This window comes from Adiantum capillus-veneris, chromosome 9 (assembly GCF_014529385.1).
Source record: "Adiantum capillus-veneris isolate H3 chromosome 9, ASM1452938v2, whole genome shotgun sequence".
In the NCBI taxonomy this organism is placed as follows: Eukaryota; Viridiplantae; Streptophyta; class Polypodiopsida; order Polypodiales; family Pteridaceae; genus Adiantum; species Adiantum capillus-veneris.
This window is the reverse complement of record NC_140939.1, coordinates 127,631,281-127,649,650: the sequence shown is the minus strand read 5'-3', so window position 1 is coordinate 127,649,650 and position 18,370 is coordinate 127,631,281. Positions and strand designations below refer to the sequence as shown.

At 47.7% G+C, this 18,370-nt stretch overlaps 1 protein-coding gene across 1 annotated transcript; it reads left to right on the top strand.

Moving 5' to 3' along the window:
- Positions 1–252: 252 nt before the first annotated feature.
- On the top strand, positions 253–1,659 carry LOC147451161 (uncharacterized). The gene has a single exon (XM_086520871.1). The coding sequence runs from the start codon at positions 253–255 to the stop codon at positions 1,657–1,659; it is 1,407 nt and encodes a 468-aa protein (XP_086376997.1).
- The last annotated feature ends 16,711 nt before the right edge of the window (positions 1,660–18,370 follow it).

Here is an 18,370-nt window from a genome sequence, read left to right as displayed (position 1 = left end):
GAGGGCAGAGCACATGGGAGACGAATATATTGTAGCTTTGTGGACTTTCGTAAAGCATTTGACATGGTACCAAGAGCTCGATTGATGCGCAGACTGCAGGAGATGGGGGTGCCCATAGAGGTGATTTGGGGGATCATGGCCTTGTACAGATCAGTGATGGGACGGGTACGCACTCCAGAAGGGGTATCTGATTTAGTTCACTCTACCATTGGAGTGAAATAGGGCTGCCCATTGTCTCCTACTCTATTTGGTATGTATGTTGATGAGGTGTCTGATTACATCGATAGAGAGGGTGACAGAGGTGCACAGCTGGCAGGGACGTGGATCCCATTGTTGCTATATGCTGATGATATTGTGCTGATATCTGACTCACCAGAAGGTATGCAACGACAGTTGGATGCACTACGCAATTTTGCGGAGGATAGTGGATTGTGTGTAAACCTAGGTAAAACCAAGGTTATGGTGTTTAACACCACACCGCAATGGGTCAGGAGATCAATACCCACTTTCAAATATGGTCACGAGATTGTGGAGTATACTGATGCATACACTTACCTGGGGGTAATCTTTACTGGGCCGAGATTTTCCTTGGGAAGAGCAGCAGAGACTCGACTAACTAGAGCTGGTGCGGCTCTGGGAGGAATGGAGAGGATGTGTTCACAGGTTCAGTTCCAGGAACCTAGGACAAAGTTATGGCTCTTTGATACTTTGGTTGCCTCTACTATGTTATATGGGGTGCAGGTTTGGGGACGTTCTATAGGCCAGGATGGCTGGAAGCGTATGGAGAAGCCCCTGGTATCTATGATCTCTCGGCTGATTAGAGCCAAGGTTTCTGTACCGCATGATATCATTCGAGCGGAATTAGCTGCCCTCCATATGGAGATTGAGGCGCTCACAAGATCAGTCTCCTTTGTACACAGTCTGTGGGATACTACCAGAGACAGATATGCCAGGGTGGCTCTAGAGTCCTCCAGACAATTAGCTCTTAACGGGGATACATCATGCTGGTATGCTCAGATGACATCATGGTTTCAGACACATGGTTTCACCATGGACAGGTTGCCTCCTTTTCAATACTCTCTTCAGGCACCCTTGAGGTCTCTAACACAGGTAGAGATTAATAGACTCATCCGTCAGGATTTGATCCAGTTGGACACGAGGAGGACATGGATAGAGCCATTACAAGAGTTGGGCACAAAGATGGCTTTCTATAGAGAGCATCTTCTCCACCTCACGGGGGATGGGTTTGTAATTCGACCTAGCTATATGGACACGCATCTTTCGCATGGTTTGCGTTGTGCGATTGGCCAGATACGCTCGTCCTCACATCAGCTCGAGATTGAGACTGGCAGATTCAGAGGGACACCAGCAAATAACAGAATATGCCGCTTATGCCATCTAGAGCCAGAGACAGAAGTACATTACATATGTCATTGCACAGTGTACTATGAGATACGAGGTCGTTTTCACTATCTATTCAGAGAACGTTATGGGCCTCTATCTAGGGTCATGAGTTATGAGGATCAAAGATGTCTTGGGCTTTATCTACTTGAGTTACACAAGCATAGAGAAACTTTACTGAGGAGAGGTGAAGAGAGACATCCCCAGAGACAGATCACAGATTTCTTTACACTAGATACTATACACCCAGAAGAATAGACAAAGGAGCAACCAGCAATGGTGGAGAGGTCTACCCGCACTACTGGCATTCTCATAGACCAAGCTTTGGAGCTAGGGAGATCTAGACGACCCCGAGGGAGGAGAGGAGCTACACAATTTCGAAGGAGGCTATGGAAAAAGATTCAAGCCATACTCTTTCGTCGTCCAGAGTGCAGATGAAGATGGATCTCTACTCCCCTCCTATATTGTCTTCACATTGTACTGCTTAGTTTAGGATCCCGCAGTATTTATATTTATATTTTGTTATCCTAGTTTAATTTATTTTGTTAATCTGACCTTGTATCAGATTTACCGCATTGTAACTTTCTGGTCTCATAGGTCATTTTGGCCTTTTGAAGACGTTAATATAACATTTCATTTCATTTCTCTCTCTCTCTCTCTCTCTCTCTCTCTCTCTCTCTCTCTCTCTCTCTCTCTCTCTTTCAGTTTAGTGTAGCACACAGGCCATGGGCAGCAGCCCCTACTCGCTACACCTTCGGTAGACGGACTCTGTATACATAGATGGGATCTATAGACGCCTGTGCACAAAGGAACCAGGGCGACCTCTAGAGGAGCTTACTACTATACAGACACACACTACAAGATGCAGCTGTAGAGGCATACCCACATACCCAACTTGAGCAGAGACGCCGTTGCCCCCAGAATAGTTGGTATGATGAGGAATGCCGGGACACTAGAGCTAGACTTCAGAGGGAGGTGCTTTTGGGGGACATCACTCACATACAGTCACAGATTGACTTCCGACGCCTGGTGCGGCAGAAGAAAAGGGCATTTTTTTCACACCTAGAGCAGGATCTATACCAGCTATTCTTGAGTCGGGACTCACGTGAGGCATGGTGGCTTTTTCACAAGCACTCCCTCCCCCCTACCATCACTTCTATAGAGGCTTGGGCCAATACGCATCATCTCTGTACACAGTCCCTGAGCAGCCCCCCCTTCGCGACCCCCCCCCGATCCATGCCCACACACATGTGCTTTCTTCACCGCCGCTAAGATGGTGAGAAAGGCCATTGACAGGATGAGGACTGGGAGAGCATATGTGTAGCAGGCTACAGTGTCACTTTCACAGGACACACAGTTAGTACAGTTGGTCTAGGCTGGTTCACACTGGACGGACTCTCTGGGCTGGGCAGTGACACGTGGCAGCAAAGATACGGACTGGTCTAGTGGACATCGTGGCCAGGTCACCACATGGATGACATTTATGAGTCGTTGGTGGCTCTTTAGGGTGGTAAATATGAGTAGTAGCGGTCGGTCATCGGCATTATCTTTTAGATATATGGTCCAGCATCGTCGTCGAGGGCAGCGAGTCTATACACAGAGCACGTCTTCACTATTCCTGCACATTTGAGCCTTGACCCCATTGTACCTGAGAGTCCTGGGCTGGAGCTGAGTGTGCTGCTACGTTAGAGTCTATATCAGTTCTTTGAGATAGTTGAGTCATTTGTTGTGGTCTACTACTACTGTTGTGTCTCTGTGAGCTCAATTGTTGTCTAGTGTTTCCTGTTTTCAGTCTGTTTTGAGTGAGATTGTCAAGCACATTGCACTGAGGAGCACCCATTGTAGAGAGCACGACACACTATCTGCGCTACAGGTGCTCTCATTTTGGCGATCACGATGGGACCTCACTTGAAGTCTCACTCTCTGTGAGGTACAAATCTTGAAGCTAGTTGAGTCTATCTAGCTTCTCCTACCTTTCATTGCACTGTTCTCCTCTCGCCCTGGTCCAACTGGTCTAGTCCTCTCTTGCCCTGCCCTGGTCCAACCAGCCCTCGTCCCTGGTCTAGACCTCTTTGTCCCTGATCTAGTCCTCCTTGACCCTGGTCTAGTCCTCCTCGTCTCTGGTCCAGCCTGGGTCTAATCAACTACCTGGTCTAGTAGAGTCTAGACCAGTCTTCAGCCAGTTCAAGGTTTTCTTGCCCAAAGCTTGGTTGGATTGGTGGTCGCTGCATGACACATACAAGGCGGTCAGTCGAGCGTCAAAGCGCACTACTAAGTCCTCTAAAGTACTACAACAGAAGACGACCCTTGGTACCTAGTAGAAGTCTATCAACCTCATCACCCATACTTCCACTTACGACATCACCCATTCCTCCATCCGGTTCCACATCTTCCAGATCACCTTCTCCAGTAAAGCTTTCTCCTATTCTGCTACAGCAGGCTATTGAGCAACGGGCTCCGGAGCAAGGGGCCATGGAGGCCTTGGCAAGTGTTTTGGCCAAGGTTAACATAAGTTCCCTACCTTCAAAAGACTCTCTTCAGAAGATGCTGACGACCATGCAAGGAGGTTTGTATCTCTCTGTAGCGGTCGTGGTCTTAAGAGAGAAGATGCTTATTTGGTACTCTTTCCATCTACCTTGGATGGCTTAACAGATAAATGGTACAGCCAGTTTGCAGAGAACCATTTTGCAACTTGGGCAGCCTTAAGACAACAGTTCTATGCAATATTCAGGCCAGGTGACTACCAAGAGAAGGTTTTGGATGAGTTGGCCAACATGGTGCTCCAGCCAGAGGAGACTTTTGCAAAGCTTATGACTAAAACCAAGTCTCTGGCTGCCAAGCTTCCCCAGCAACCTGGTGAATTTATGGTTAAGAAGTGGGTGGAGAAGGCGCTTCCCAAAACTTCTCAGCAAAAACTCCGAAGAGTCTCCGACCCGACGCAACTCTAGAGGAGTTCATCGCAGCTGCTACTAGGATAGAGGGGGCTAGGAAGCTGTTCACCAACTCTCCTCACGTAGAGACCCCTTCAGTGTTTTTGGAAAGTCCTTCTGATCCGTTAACTTCTTTACGCACGGAATTGGAAGCCCTTAAGCTACAGCGAGCTCTTCAAGAGGATAAATCGATCTCTCTCAGACAAGAGAAGGCCCCACATCACGAGGCTTTGGATCAAATCAAGAGGGAGCTAGAAGAGCTTCGGTCTCAGCAAGAGACTGAGGCTATGGTATGGTGCAGCTCGTGTCGCTCTCCAGGACACCCTCCACATGACTGTCCCCTTCGGCCTTATTGTCACTTCTGCGAAAAGTCTGGGCATGAGGACAAGGACTGCTACTATCTCAAGGGATTGCGACAAATACAACAAAGTCTTGGTCCTTCTCTTCAACAAGGGCGAGCACCTGCATCCAACATGGTTTCTCCCTGTGACCATAAACACCATATGCCACCTTTGTTGACAGCCCCTCCTATGCAAGGTATGCAGAGCACTTTTTCCTCTCAGAGCTTTTATCATACCCATGCTCCCTCATCACCTCAAAGCTTCTATGCCTCCACCTCCAACTCAATGCACCAGGAGCAAGGACCACCTCGCCCTTTGAATTGGCCCATTTTGTGCTACAGATGCGAGAAATATGGGCATTACCAAAGCAAATGCTCCCTTCTAGAAGGGTCTCCTCCCTGCCGTCATTGCCCCGAAACGAAGGATCACTACAGTAAGTATTGCCATAAAATTCGTGCATCCACGGCTTCGAACCCAAGTCAAAGCCAAAATGAGTTTGCCTTTCCCAAGCTCAATTTGATAGCAGTTAGCACCGTTTCTTAGTCGCCCCCTTCTACCCATGTGGTTACCCCTAAAAATAAGCCGCCACAGTTGGCAAAGGAGCCATGGGGCGTCCTCACCCGGGCCCAGAGAGCCGCTCTCGGTCTTAGCACTCCAGGAAGTTCAACTCCCAATCACACCAGTGGATACCCTGCCTTCAGCTTGTGAGCAAGTCATCCCCCAGTGCCATGAAAGAATCCAAATCTTTGCTCTCCGATATTGATGAAGCTTTCTTGGAAGCAGTTTTCGATCTACAAAAGATCAAGGTACCCGAGAAACCACTGGTAGTACAGGAAAAGCTTACGACAGAGATAGTCTTGAAGAACACCTACCAACAAGTGTCCCTCTATGACATGCTGCGACTAGATGCGAATTAAGTGACACCCTTGCTGTTATTCAGTCACTTAACCCAGAGTAAGTCCTAGTGGCGGGCACCTCCCAGTGCGACCATCAGAGTCCTATATGATATCCAATCCCATTGCTCCACTCACTGATTATAGAAGCCCTCGCTTGACAGTGTCCGTGTTGGGTCCGAAATTCTCAGGAGTAATAGTGGATGGTGGATCTGGCATCAACCTGATGCCCGAGTTCACTATGTTAGCTCTAGGTCTACTGTCTACTCGCCCTGCTCCCTTTACAATTACATTGGCCGACCAGCGGAGAGTCTACCCAATGGGCATAGTGGACAATGTGCCTCTGCAGGTACAAGACTTTATTTTTAACTTGGATTTTGTTGTGGTTCGTCTTTCCCAGGTTGAGGGCGGATTTCCTTTGCTCATTGGAAGACCATGGCTGCGACACACTAAAGCACTTCATGATACGACGCAATGTGGATACATACTTCTGGCTCCCCGATGCAACCCATTCTCTTAGAAGGAGGTATGGATCTAGTGGTGCAGCAAGTTTCTTTGTCAATGGAAACCCACCCTAAACAAGAACAGCCTACTACACCTGAAGGGTCAGATGAAGATCTACAGGAGTGGTTGGAGGCTACCAAATCTATGCCTTGTTATGGAGTCTCTATTCACTATTTGCCTAAAAGCACACCCTCTTCAAATGTTTCCACAATCACTAAACCAAATGAGCCAGCTCAAAAGTTGAAGGTCACAGAAGCTACTCCTCATGCGCTCTTGGTGAAAGCCTTTGAATTTGGTAAGCCTATGAAGAAGCATAGAAGCGGGAAGAAATCTCCTCTACAGGAGTTCACCACCCTTCAAACATCAACCCCTTTGGTGTCTGCTTATCCGACCAGAACAAAGCTCTCCTCTGCGTCTAGCAAACTCCCATCACAGAGCCAGTCCTGCTTGTTGAATTCCAAGATCACGATATTCGTCTTGTTCATGATAGCTGTCTGCTCCTTACTTGTCCCTATCTACCCCTATCCCCTCGACCCTACACACAATCAGAATGCCCACATCCGTAGGGTTCACAGTTGTGGCAAAGAGATCATCAAGAGCGCCGAACATTGTTGTTCCCATCATCTACAAGAGAGTCACCAAAACAAAAGAGAGCAGGCACTAATGCTGTCCCTGCTGTAGGCTCCTGACGGTAGACCCTCCTCCATTGGTGCCGGCTCCTGCATTCTGTTGTTCAGCAGCTGCAATTGTCGCTTTCCACAAGCAAAAATAGCATGATGATCGCATGTGCGACTGTAGCAAGAAGCTTAAACGGTCAATTGCAGGCTAGTGGAGGTGGAGCTGGGCCGAGAGCAGCTGCATGTGAGCTCCATCATCCCCTGCCACTCCTCGTCCCCCTACTCACCCTCGCCCTCTCTCCCCCTCGTCCCGCTGCCCAGCTCTCGCCCCTCTCTCCCCCCGCCCCTGCCTACTCACCCTTGCCCCCCTGCCCAGCTCTCGCCCCTCTCTCCCCTAGCCCCTGCCTACTCACCCTCTCGCCCCTACCCAATTTCCCCTCCCTTGCCCCTCGCCCCTACCCACCCCCTGCCTACTCACCCCTCGCCCCTACCCAATTCCCCCTCCCTTGCCCTCGCCCATACCCAATTTCCCCCTCCCTTGCCCTTGCCCTCGCCCCTACCCAAATTCTTCCCCATCGCCCCTACCCAACTAATCTCCCTCCCTCGCTCCTACCCCTCGCCCCTACCCAAATTACCCACCCCCTCGCCCCTACCCACACCATCCCTTGCCCTCGCCCCTACCCAATTTCCCCCTCCCCCTCGCCCCTACCCACCCGCTAACCAGCCCTCGTCCCCCTCTCTCTACCTCGCCCCTGCCCTCCCATTCGCACCCCCTCAGCCCCCCTTATCCTTCCCTCGCCCTTTATCTACCCCTCGCCCTCGCTGCCACGGGCTGATGCCGATGCTGCTCAGGTGTGTTCGTGAAGAGAAACCTTCTCGCCAGCTGCATTCATTTCTTGCAATCCGTGGTGATATCGAGCTTCAACGAGTTGGTTTTCTCTTCCTTGCAAATAATCAAAGCATGATTTACCTTCAATTTTTTAGCCGCTAGTGCCTGTTTCAGTTCCAAAGCTTTTGCTTTCACAAGCAAGTGAGAGACCTCAGAGTTGCATCAACAAGCATGGACGATAAAGATGCCAAGGATCCAATCCGAGCATATCTTTGTTGTGGATCATCATTCTGTTTTACTATGCAATCATACTGGTTCCTTCCTATTCAAAGGTTTACGGTGTTGGCAACAACTGTTGCAAGAAAGACGTATAGATGCGGTACCTAGTGGTTTTCTTTCACAGTTTTTCAGTATTTCCTCTCACCGAGACGGTGAGTGGTCTTGTGGCGGGCAACCTGTAGCATGCTATAGTGTCACTTTCACAGGACACAGAGTTAGTACAATTGGTCTAGGCTCGTTCACACTCGACGGACTCTTTGGGCTGGGCAGTGACACGTGGCAGCAGAGATACGGACTGATCTAGTGGACATCGTCGCCAGGTCACCACATGGATGACATTTATGAGCCGTTGGTGGCTCTTTAGGGTGGTACATATGAGTAGTAGCGGTTGGTCATCGGTATTATCTTTTAGATATATGGTCCAACATCGTCATCCAGGGCAGCGAGTCTATACACAGAGCACGTCTTCACTATCCCTGCACATTTGAGCCTCGACATCCCATTGTACCTGAGAGTCTTGGGCTGGAGCTGAGTGTGCTGCCACGCCAGAGTCTGTATCAGTTCTTTGAGATAGTCGAGTCATTTGTTGTGGTCTACTGCTGCTCTTGTGTCTCTGTGAGCTCAGTTGTTGTGTAGTGTTTCCTGTTTTCAGTCTGTTTTGAGTGAGATTGTCACGCACATTGCACTGAGGAGCACCCACTGTAGAGAGCACGACACACTATCTGCGCTACAATATGATCATGATGGCTTAATGGCTAAGCATTTCACGCATGCCAGAGATCTACCAGCAGAGCTTCTAGCAGTTATGTTTAACTGTGCCATGTGTGATGGCTTGCCTGATACTTAGAGCCTATTTGCTATTGTACCAATCTTCAAGTAAGGAGACCCTATGGAGCCCGGGAATTATTGCACTATCATGATTGGACACACATTTGCACGATTCTACGCATCTATTCTTGAGCACAGCTAAGTAGATGGGCAGAGAGGGAGGGGATACGTGCAGCCGGGCAGGCAGGGTTCAAGAGGGGTTTTTCTACTCTTGACACCCAGAGTCATCATTGAGGAGGGTAGATCACATGGGAGACGGATCTATTGTAGCTTTGTGGATTTCCGCAAAGCATTTGACACAGTACCCAGAGCTAGATTGACGCGCAGATTACAGCAGATGGGAGTACCCACACAACTCATTTGGGGGGTCATGGCATTATACAGGTCAATAGTGGGGTATGTACGCACCTCAGAGGGTCTATCCACACCAGTTCACTCAACTATTGGGGTGAAGCAGGGTTGCCCGCTCTCTCCTACTCTATTTGGTATGTATGTGGATGAGGTTTCTGACTACATTGAGAGAGATGGCGATAGAGGTGCACAGCTGGCAGGGACATGGATTCCACTATTGTTATATGCTTATGATATTGTGTTGATCTCCAATTCTCCGGACGGGATGCAACGTCACTTGGATGCTTTGCATAGGTTTGCCCAGGAAAGTGGTTTGTCCGTCAACCTTGGTAAAACCAAGGTCATGGTATTTAATACCACCCCACAATGGATCAAGAGGTCAACGCCCGCATTCACATACTGCCAAGAGACAGTGGAGTATACATATGCTTACACTTACCTTGGAGTGGTTTTTAGTGGGCCAGCATTTTCATTGAGGAGGGCAGCAGAGACTAGATTGACCAGAGCCCATGCAGCATTGGGTAGATTGGAAAGGATGTGTTCACAGGTTTAGTTTCAGGAGCCTCGGACAAAGCTCTGGCTCTTTGACACTTTGGTGGCTTCTGCATTGCTTTATGGAGCTGAGATTTGGGGACCTTCATTGGATCATCACGGGAGGCTAGGCTGCACTGATCGATGGGGGGACATGGAGAAGCCTCTGATCTCTATGATCTCGCAGCTCATTAGAGCTAAGGCTTCAATACCACGTGCTATTGTCCGGGCAGAGCTAGCTGTTCCCCCACTAGTGGTTGAGGTGCTCACCAGATCTGTCTCCTTCATACACCGCATGTGGGAACTTCCCAGAGACAGTTATGCACGCCTTGCACTTGAGTCCTCTCGACAGTTAGCCATGCAAGGAGATACAGCATGCTCGTATAGGGAGATGACGTCATGGTTTCAAGCGCATGGGTTCAGCATAGACAGATTGCCTCCTTTCCAGTACTCACTGGATGCACCCTCTCTGACTCTTACACAATCCGAGATCACCAGGCTCATCCGCCAGGACTTGACTCAGCTAGACACCAAGAGGACATGGATGCAGCCAGTACAGGAGCTATGCACGAAGATGGCTTTCTACAGAGAGCATCTTCTCCAGCTTACGGAGGACGGTTTTGTGACGAGGCCCAGATACATGGACACCCACTTGTCTCATGGGATACGATGTGCTATTGGCCAGATACGCACATCTTCACACCAAGTGCGGATCGAGACTAGGAGATACAACGGAGTACAAGCAGAGGCTAGGATATGCCCCCCCGTGTGACATCGAGCCTGAGACAAAGTTGCACTACACATGCCACTGCCCCGTCTACTACGAGATACGAGGCCGCTTCCATTGCTTGTTTAGAGAGGGCTTTGGACCACTCTCCAGAGTCATGCAGTACAAGGATCAATGATGCATGGGTCTGTTTTTGCTCGAGCTGCGCAGACACAGAGAGAGCTTGATGAGAGGAGAGGCTAGCCAGTCTCAGAGACAGATCACAGACTTCTTTAGAGCTGCCACTGGAAACGGATGAGCTACTACCACAGCAGAGCTCGTCGCCTCACACCAGAGGCACACTGATCGACCGAGCTGGGTAGATCCAGACGCCCATGACTACGAAGGACTACACAACATCGACAGAGACTGCATCAGAGGATTCGGATCACTTTGGCCCGACATGCACGACGCCCGGTCAGCCTACTGATCATGGAGGAGATTGATGAGATCCGCCAGCGATCGATGCTAGATCTCTTGTGATCTAGCTATCCCAGCTAGCTACTTAGTTCACACCTAGCAGGTTAGGATTCCATAGTATTTTATTTTGTCATTTTGTCATCTTGTTACTCTGACTTTGTATCAGATCCACCACATTGTAACTATCTGGTCTCATAGGTCACTTTGGCCTTTTGAAGACATTAATATAACATTTCATTTCTCTCTCTCTCTCTCTCTCTCTCTCGGGTTACTTTCCTACGACGTTAAAATTCTCTTCTTCTTCTTCTTCTTCTTCTTCTTCTTCTTCTTCTCTCTCTCTCTCTCTCTCTCTCTCTCTCTCTCTCTCTCTCTCTCTCTCTCTCTCTCAGCATTTGGGGTGTGGGAGAGCCAACCGCTGTCAGGGTTATGCTGGGATTCCGGGAAATGGTGTTGGCCTTCAGCTGCAGACCAATGTTGGACACTGTGTTGGACAACATATTCTCTTGTGACAGCAGATCAATGTTGTTTATAGAGTCAATCAGTGACAGTCTTGGTTGCACGTTGCGTTGTTCCATGCTCTCATGTTTAGATTCTGGTCTTCTCTATGGGACTTTCACATCAGTCGTCGGGTATTTCTATATGATTGCTCATGCCGTTCTGCTGGTAGGGACATGTGCTGTACCAGATGTACAGTAATTGCGGGGGGGGGGGGGGGGGGGGGGGGATGAATGCACCCATGTTGCGTGCTCCCATGCATACATGGCTTTTATCTCTTTGGGTGCCTTTGTCTATTTGGCATGGCGCTCGTCAAGGACCTTTTGCTCTCTGAGAAGTGCAACGCACTTGACATACATATACTGATGAACGTGTTGCCTAAGTATGTGTCCTTTTCGAGTACTATCACAAATATCAGCATGTCTCCCACTGCCTTACAAATCCTTCTTCTTAGCACAGTCTTTAAGTGAACTCACAAAAGAAAGATTTATTCTCCATGTTTGCTTGTGTAACGGATATTTTTTTCTTTCTTGGCTGTGCTCTGCTCTCTCTCTCTCTCTCTCTCTCTCTCTCTCTCTCATTTAGAGTGTGGCAGAGCCAACCGCTGTCAGAGTTATGCTGGGATTCTGGGGAATGGTGTTGGCCTTCAGCTGCAGACCAGGGTTAGACACTGTGTTGGACAACATATTCTCTGCGACAGCAGATAAATGTCGTTTATAGAGTCAATCAGTGACAATCTTGGTTGGACGTCGCGTTGTTCCATGCTCTCATGTTTAGATTCTGGTCTTTTCTATGGGACTTGCCCATAGATTCTGTCAGAGTTATGTTGGGATTCTGGGGAATGGTGTTGGCCTTCAACTGCAGACCAGGGTTAGACACTGTTGGACAACATATTCTCTGCGACAGCCGATCAATGTGGTTTATAGAGTCAATCAGTGACAATCTTGGTTGGACGTTGCGTTGTTCTCTCATGTTTAGATTCTGGTCTTTTCTATGGGACTTGCCCATCAACCGAGGGGTATTTCTATATGATTGCTCATGCCGGTCTGCTGGTAGGGAAATGCGGTGGTAATGCTACCAGATGTACATTGATTGCTGGGGGGAGTATGCCTTTATCTAGTTCGGCATGTCGCTATGAGAAATGCACCACACTTGGCTCTGCCAGCCCTGATCATCCCTCACTCTGCTCAATCGTCGGCATTGCAGACCCAGCTCAAACAACCCCAACGGCCCCTGCTCGGACAAAATACTCCAAGCGTCCAGGCTAAAAACGATCTCCTAGCACACCTCTCTCTCTATCAAATTCACTATGTTGTAACAGCTTGGTTTCATAGGTTATTTTGGCCTTTTGAAGACGCTAGCTAATATATCATTTCATTTCTCTCTCTCTCTCTCTCTCTCTCTCTCTCTCTCTCTCTCTCTCTCTCTCTCTCTCTCTCTCTCTTTTCAAGAACCCACTGTCGCGAATATTAGGAGAGACACCCAGAGCTTCTTGGCCCTACCCAAGTTGGGCATATCCTGCTAATGTATGTGATTGCATCTGGAGAGATGCTCTCTCTCTACAGCTTCTGAAAACAGCCCAGAGCCTCGAGACCTTAACTCCATAGTAACAAGGAATGGCCGTTTTCAGGTCTCCGTTCCCCGTTCCCATTCCAAGTTCCCGTTCTGAATCCCCATTCCGTGTTTCAAACGTGAGTACCCGTAACAGGGAATGGCATTTTGTTCCGCGTTCCCGTTCCGGTTTCCCGTTCCTGGTAACTATGCTTAACTCTGCTAGACATATCCTGCAATTAATGCACTCTATGCGGACAGGAATCTTGTTGAGGACCTGTTGCACTCTGTCAAGTCCACTACACTTGCCATACATTCTGACTAACCGGTTGCCAAAGCATGTGTTCTTTTCAAGCAACCCATTAACATGAATATCAAGAGAGATACCGTCGCTTTGCATCTGTCGAAAACAGCCCAAATCTTCTCGGGCCTACCTAAGTTGGGCAATTTCCGTGTAAGTAATTGCATTTGGAGAGATGCCCTCTCTCTGCATCTGCTAAAAACAGCCTAGAGCTTCCTGACGTGGTCCCTTGCCTTCCTGATGCAGGCGTAGATGATTGCATCTGGAGAAGCACCCTTGCGTCGCACCCGCCGGAAACAGCCCGAAGCTTCTTGGCCATATCCAAGTTGGGCATATCCTGCAACCAGTGCAGACCTTGACCTTGCTGGACGTATCCTACAATCAATGCACTCCATGCGGAAAGGAATCCTGTGGAGAACATCTTGTGCTCTGTCAAGTCCATCGCACTTGACATACATATTGACTAACATGTTGCCTACGCATGTGTGCTTTTCAAGCGACCCACTGTTATGAATATCAGGAGAGACACCCTCGCTTCGCATCTGTCAAAAACAACCCAAAGTTTCTTGGCCATACCCAAGTTGGGCATATCCCGCAAGTGTATGTGATTGCATGGAGAGATGCCCTCTCCCTACTTCTGCTGAAAACAGCCCTGACCTTCCAAACCCTAACTCTGCTGGACATATCCTGCAATCAATGCACTCTAGCAGACATGAATCTTGTCGAGGACCTACTGCGCTCTGTCAAGTTCACCGCGCTTGCCATACATACTGACTAACGTGTAGCCTAAGCAGGTGTTCTTTTCAAGCAACCCATTATCACGAATATCAAGAGAGATACCCTCGCTTCGCATCTGCCGAAAACAGCCCAAAGCTTCTTGGACCTACCTAAGTTTGGCATATTCCGCAAGAGTACGTGATTGCATTTGGAGAGATTCCCTCTCTTAACATCTGCTAAAAACAGCCCAGTGCTTCCTGATGCTGTCCCTTGCCTTCAAGATGCAAGCGCAGGTGATTGCATCTGAGAGGCACCCTTGATTCGCATCCTATGAAAACAGACCAGAGCTTCTTGGCCCTGTCCAAGTTGGGCATATCCCGCAATCAACACATTCCAAGAGACGACATCCCAGACATGAAGCTTCTCAAGAAGTCTTTGTGTTTAATGAAGTGCACCACATTTGGCGTACATGTTGACCTGGGCAGTGCCAACCACGACGTTTTCTTTCAACAACGGGCATCAAAGAGATCCGGGGTAGCCATGGAGGAGATGTGAGCAGCTGCTAGAGTGGCAGCCACATCGCAAGTGCGAGGATGAACGATCCTTGTTTTTTGTTAGTCTGGGCAGCACTCTCTCTCTCTCTCTCTCTCTCTCTCTCTCTCTCTCTCTATATATATATATATATATATATATATATATATATATATATATATATATATATATATATATATATATATATATATGTATGTATATATATATATACATATACATATATGCGCAGTCTCTGTCCCCTTGTGTCGCCGCCTCAGAAAGCTTTGCCAGATTGACCTGCTGCTGACGCGTGGCAGGGAGGAGGGCTGGAATCGCTCCCTCCATTATCTATAGTATAGATACTGCCCTCTAAGAAGTGCACCACACTTGACATACATACTTTCCATCCTGTAATCAATGCACTCCATGAGACAACACTGTAAACAGGAAGCTGATCAAGGACCTGTTGCGTTCTAAGAAGTGCACCGCTTTCTCTCTGCATCTATGAAAACATCGTAGAGCTTCCTAACCTTGATCCTATTGGACATATCAACTGCAGGCCAAGGTCAGACATTGTGTTGGACAACATATTCTCTTGTGATAGCAGATCAATGTGATTTATAGAGTCAATCAGTGACAATCTTGGTTGGACGTCGCGTTGTTTTATGCTCTTGTGTTTAGATTCTGGTCTTTTCTATGGGACTTGCCCATCAGCCGTCGGGTATTTCTATATGATTGCTCATGGTGTTCTGCTGGTAGGGACATGCGCTGGTACTGCTACCAGATGTACATTGATTGCCCGCCGGCCGCGGGTGGGGGGGGGGGGGGGGCGCTTATGCACCCATGTTGCATGCTCCCATGCATACATGGCTTTTATCTCTTTGAATGCCTTTGTCTAGTTCGGCATGGCGCTCTGAGAAATCCACCACACTTGGCTCTGCCAGCCCTGATCATCCCTCACTCTGCTCGATCGTCTGCACTGCAGACCCAGCTCAAACAACCCCAACGGCCCCTGCTCCTCCAAGCGTCCAGGCTCAAAAAACGACCTTGGCACAACGATTACTGAACACCTCTCCCTCTCTCTCTCTCTCTCTCTCTCTCTCGCCTGGCGCTCAGTGGGCACTGGTCGGAACCCCTTGGACGTTGCAGCTACTTACACGTGTCAGGCGGGAATCCCTGGCCCCTGCTCGGACAAAATGCTCCAATTGTCGAGGCTCAAAAACGACCTCCTTAGCAGAACGATTCTTGCACCTATCTCTCTCTCTCTCTCTCTCTCTCTCTCTCTCTCTCTCTCTACAGTGTCTCTTGGCGCTCAGTGGGCATTGATCGGAACCCCCTTGGACGTTGCAGCTACTGACACGTGTCAGGGGAGAGGGACCGGAATCCCTCCCCCTTTTATAATACTATTAATTGATTGATAACATATTGCAGAAGGTTTGTATTTATTCAAGTAATGGAGCAAAAAATCCACAAGAGCTTTTGAGCTTTTATGCATCTCCAGCTTCATTCAAACATTTTTTGTTTTTGCCCTAGCAAATGTGGATCTTGTTGTGTTAACATTGGAATGTCTGTATTATATTAACAAACCAAAAAATTTACAAGCTATGACCCTTTTCAGAATGAGCCATGGCATCAGAAAGACTGGCTTTACAGGGAGCCACCCGGTACATGCTGAAACATCTATGAGTTCTGTAAAAAAGGAAAAAGAAAAAGGATTGGAATGTTTAATTTAACAAATCCCATACACGTTAAGTTCAAAGGTTACTAGCCACTAGAAGATAACAATGACAAAAGCACGAGAGTGAAACTCCCTCTGCCTCCGACAGAGGTGTCGCCTGTAGCGGCAAAAAAGTAGAGAAGCTATTCAAAAGAAAGTACAATCTCCATCCTTGTAATCTACTATATGTTTGTGTGTGTGTAATGTGTGTAAAGCAACCATCAACCTCTGATAGAGGGATCAGGGGGGGCAAAATAATTGGCAAGAGAAAGCTCACCATATGGCTATTGCAAGTTATGGAGAGAGAGAGAGAGAGAGAGAGAGAGAGAGAGAGAGAGAGAGAGAGAGAGAGAGAGCACATACAAACCTCCCAATTGACCATGTGGGTGACACTAAAGCCCAATGCACCATTCAATGCTTCCTTGCCGCTCCCTGCAGACATCTCCCTTGCCTTCGTCACATCGAACCTCAACAACCGACGACAAACAATGTAAGACTATTGAACCATGTAAGGCTGTTGAGGAGCATTGCCGCTTGCCCTTCCCATCACCGTGACATCGCCCCTCTCACAAGTACCATTGCCCCCTTTGTGGTAGTAGTCCTTGATCAATACACCCAACCCATTAACAACACTAAAAAAAATCCCCGACACGTTAAGTTCAAAGATTACTAGCCACTGGAAGATAACAAGACACATGCATATGTGAGTTAAAAAACGTGAAGCATTGGTCAAGCTCAATAAAACATGGTAAACTTGTCATTACACAATTTGGAAATGTCTTTTGCAAGATTGGAAACGTGTAAAGGGGAACTGTCATGAAGAGGGTAGTATGCTCTTGTGGTTGGGATTGAGTCTCAAGCAAGGCCCACTAGTGTGTTAAGTGCAGGGGTCTCCTAAAGATAGTCTTAGGAGTCAGGTATCCTCTTAGAGGATATGGTTGGGTAGACAAAGGCACGTCCGTACTCCCCTAGCCACCATAGAGGTATCAGTGCCCAAAGCAATCCTCTTGAGGCATGGGAAGGACTGTTGGTGCTAATTGTAGCACCGATGCCATAGATTTTAGAAAAAGGAGTCGTCGAGAGTAGGGGGATGGCTGCTTGCACATAGGTAGCATGGTCGTGCACGATTTCGCTGGTGTCGAATGAGGTTGCCCCCCATGTTTGATAGTTTTTGTCACTGACTGCCATCCATGATGGGTCGTGGTGACCTGTGTGACTTCAGCTCTTCTCTTGCGCGCTATCGGACATCCACCCATAGCTAAAAACCTTGAATTTCACTTGTTGGGTGCCCTAGTTTTTAGGCTTGAGAACTATCATGGCCAAGCCCCTTAGCATACAGACCCATAGCTAAAAACCTTGAATTTCACTTGTTGGGTGCCTTAGTTTTTAGGCTTGAGACCTATCATGGCCAAGCCCCTTACCATACAGACATTCACACAAGGGACTTAAACCCTTGGCTAGGTTTGGAAAAGTTTCGGAGAAGCCGAAAGAAGCAAGTGCAAGAAACTTTGGATTCTTCTCCACACCACATACCAAACAAATCTTTTTTGCCATAGCTACTTGATGTGTTCACAAGGGGCACCCATATTTGGGCTAGATCATACTTCTACCAGATTTTGAAAGCTTTCGAGAGCTTGTCTCCATCTAAGTTTCAAGGATTTGAGGTTTGGGGAGTTTAGCAAATTATTTTTTTAATTATTTCTCTCTGAAATTTTTTTTCACAGAGAAGTATGCAAAGTTCAACATTTACTCATAATGGTGTATTTCAGTCTTTGCCGTTATTGTGAGGATGCCTTCTTCAAATCGGTTGAATGCCATAAGTTTTGGCAAGGCAAGGAAGTCAGGTTTTTATCAAGCATAGACTGAGTAGCTCAATTGGAACATGAAATTCCTACACCCAGATTCTAGTGTGATGCCATCAATTTGGCATGTTTGATTGCATGGTCTATAACCTACGTTACTTGCTCCTTCTCTTATTGACAAGGTAAGTTACGTTATAATTTTTCTTTTTAAAATTGATCGTTTCTTATTGGACACTATGTCAAGGATACTTCATTGGCTTCAAGCATGAATATGTCAAAAGTTTTTGAGTGTCTACGAAACATCGACACAAGGTTACGTGTGCATATATTTTAAGGGATCGTGGAGTTTGTTATAGAGACAATCATGATTTTGTAGGACATACATAAGCTTTCAAGGGCCAAGGTTGTCATAGTTATATACATGTCGAGCGAATATTCTAATTTTAAACACACAAGTAGGTTTTCTGGGTTGCTCGTTGATCTATGAGCTTTAACAAACCACAAGGTGGTGTTATACATGTGCAAATTATTTGATGTCTGGATTGATTTTGTGTAAGCACAACAAT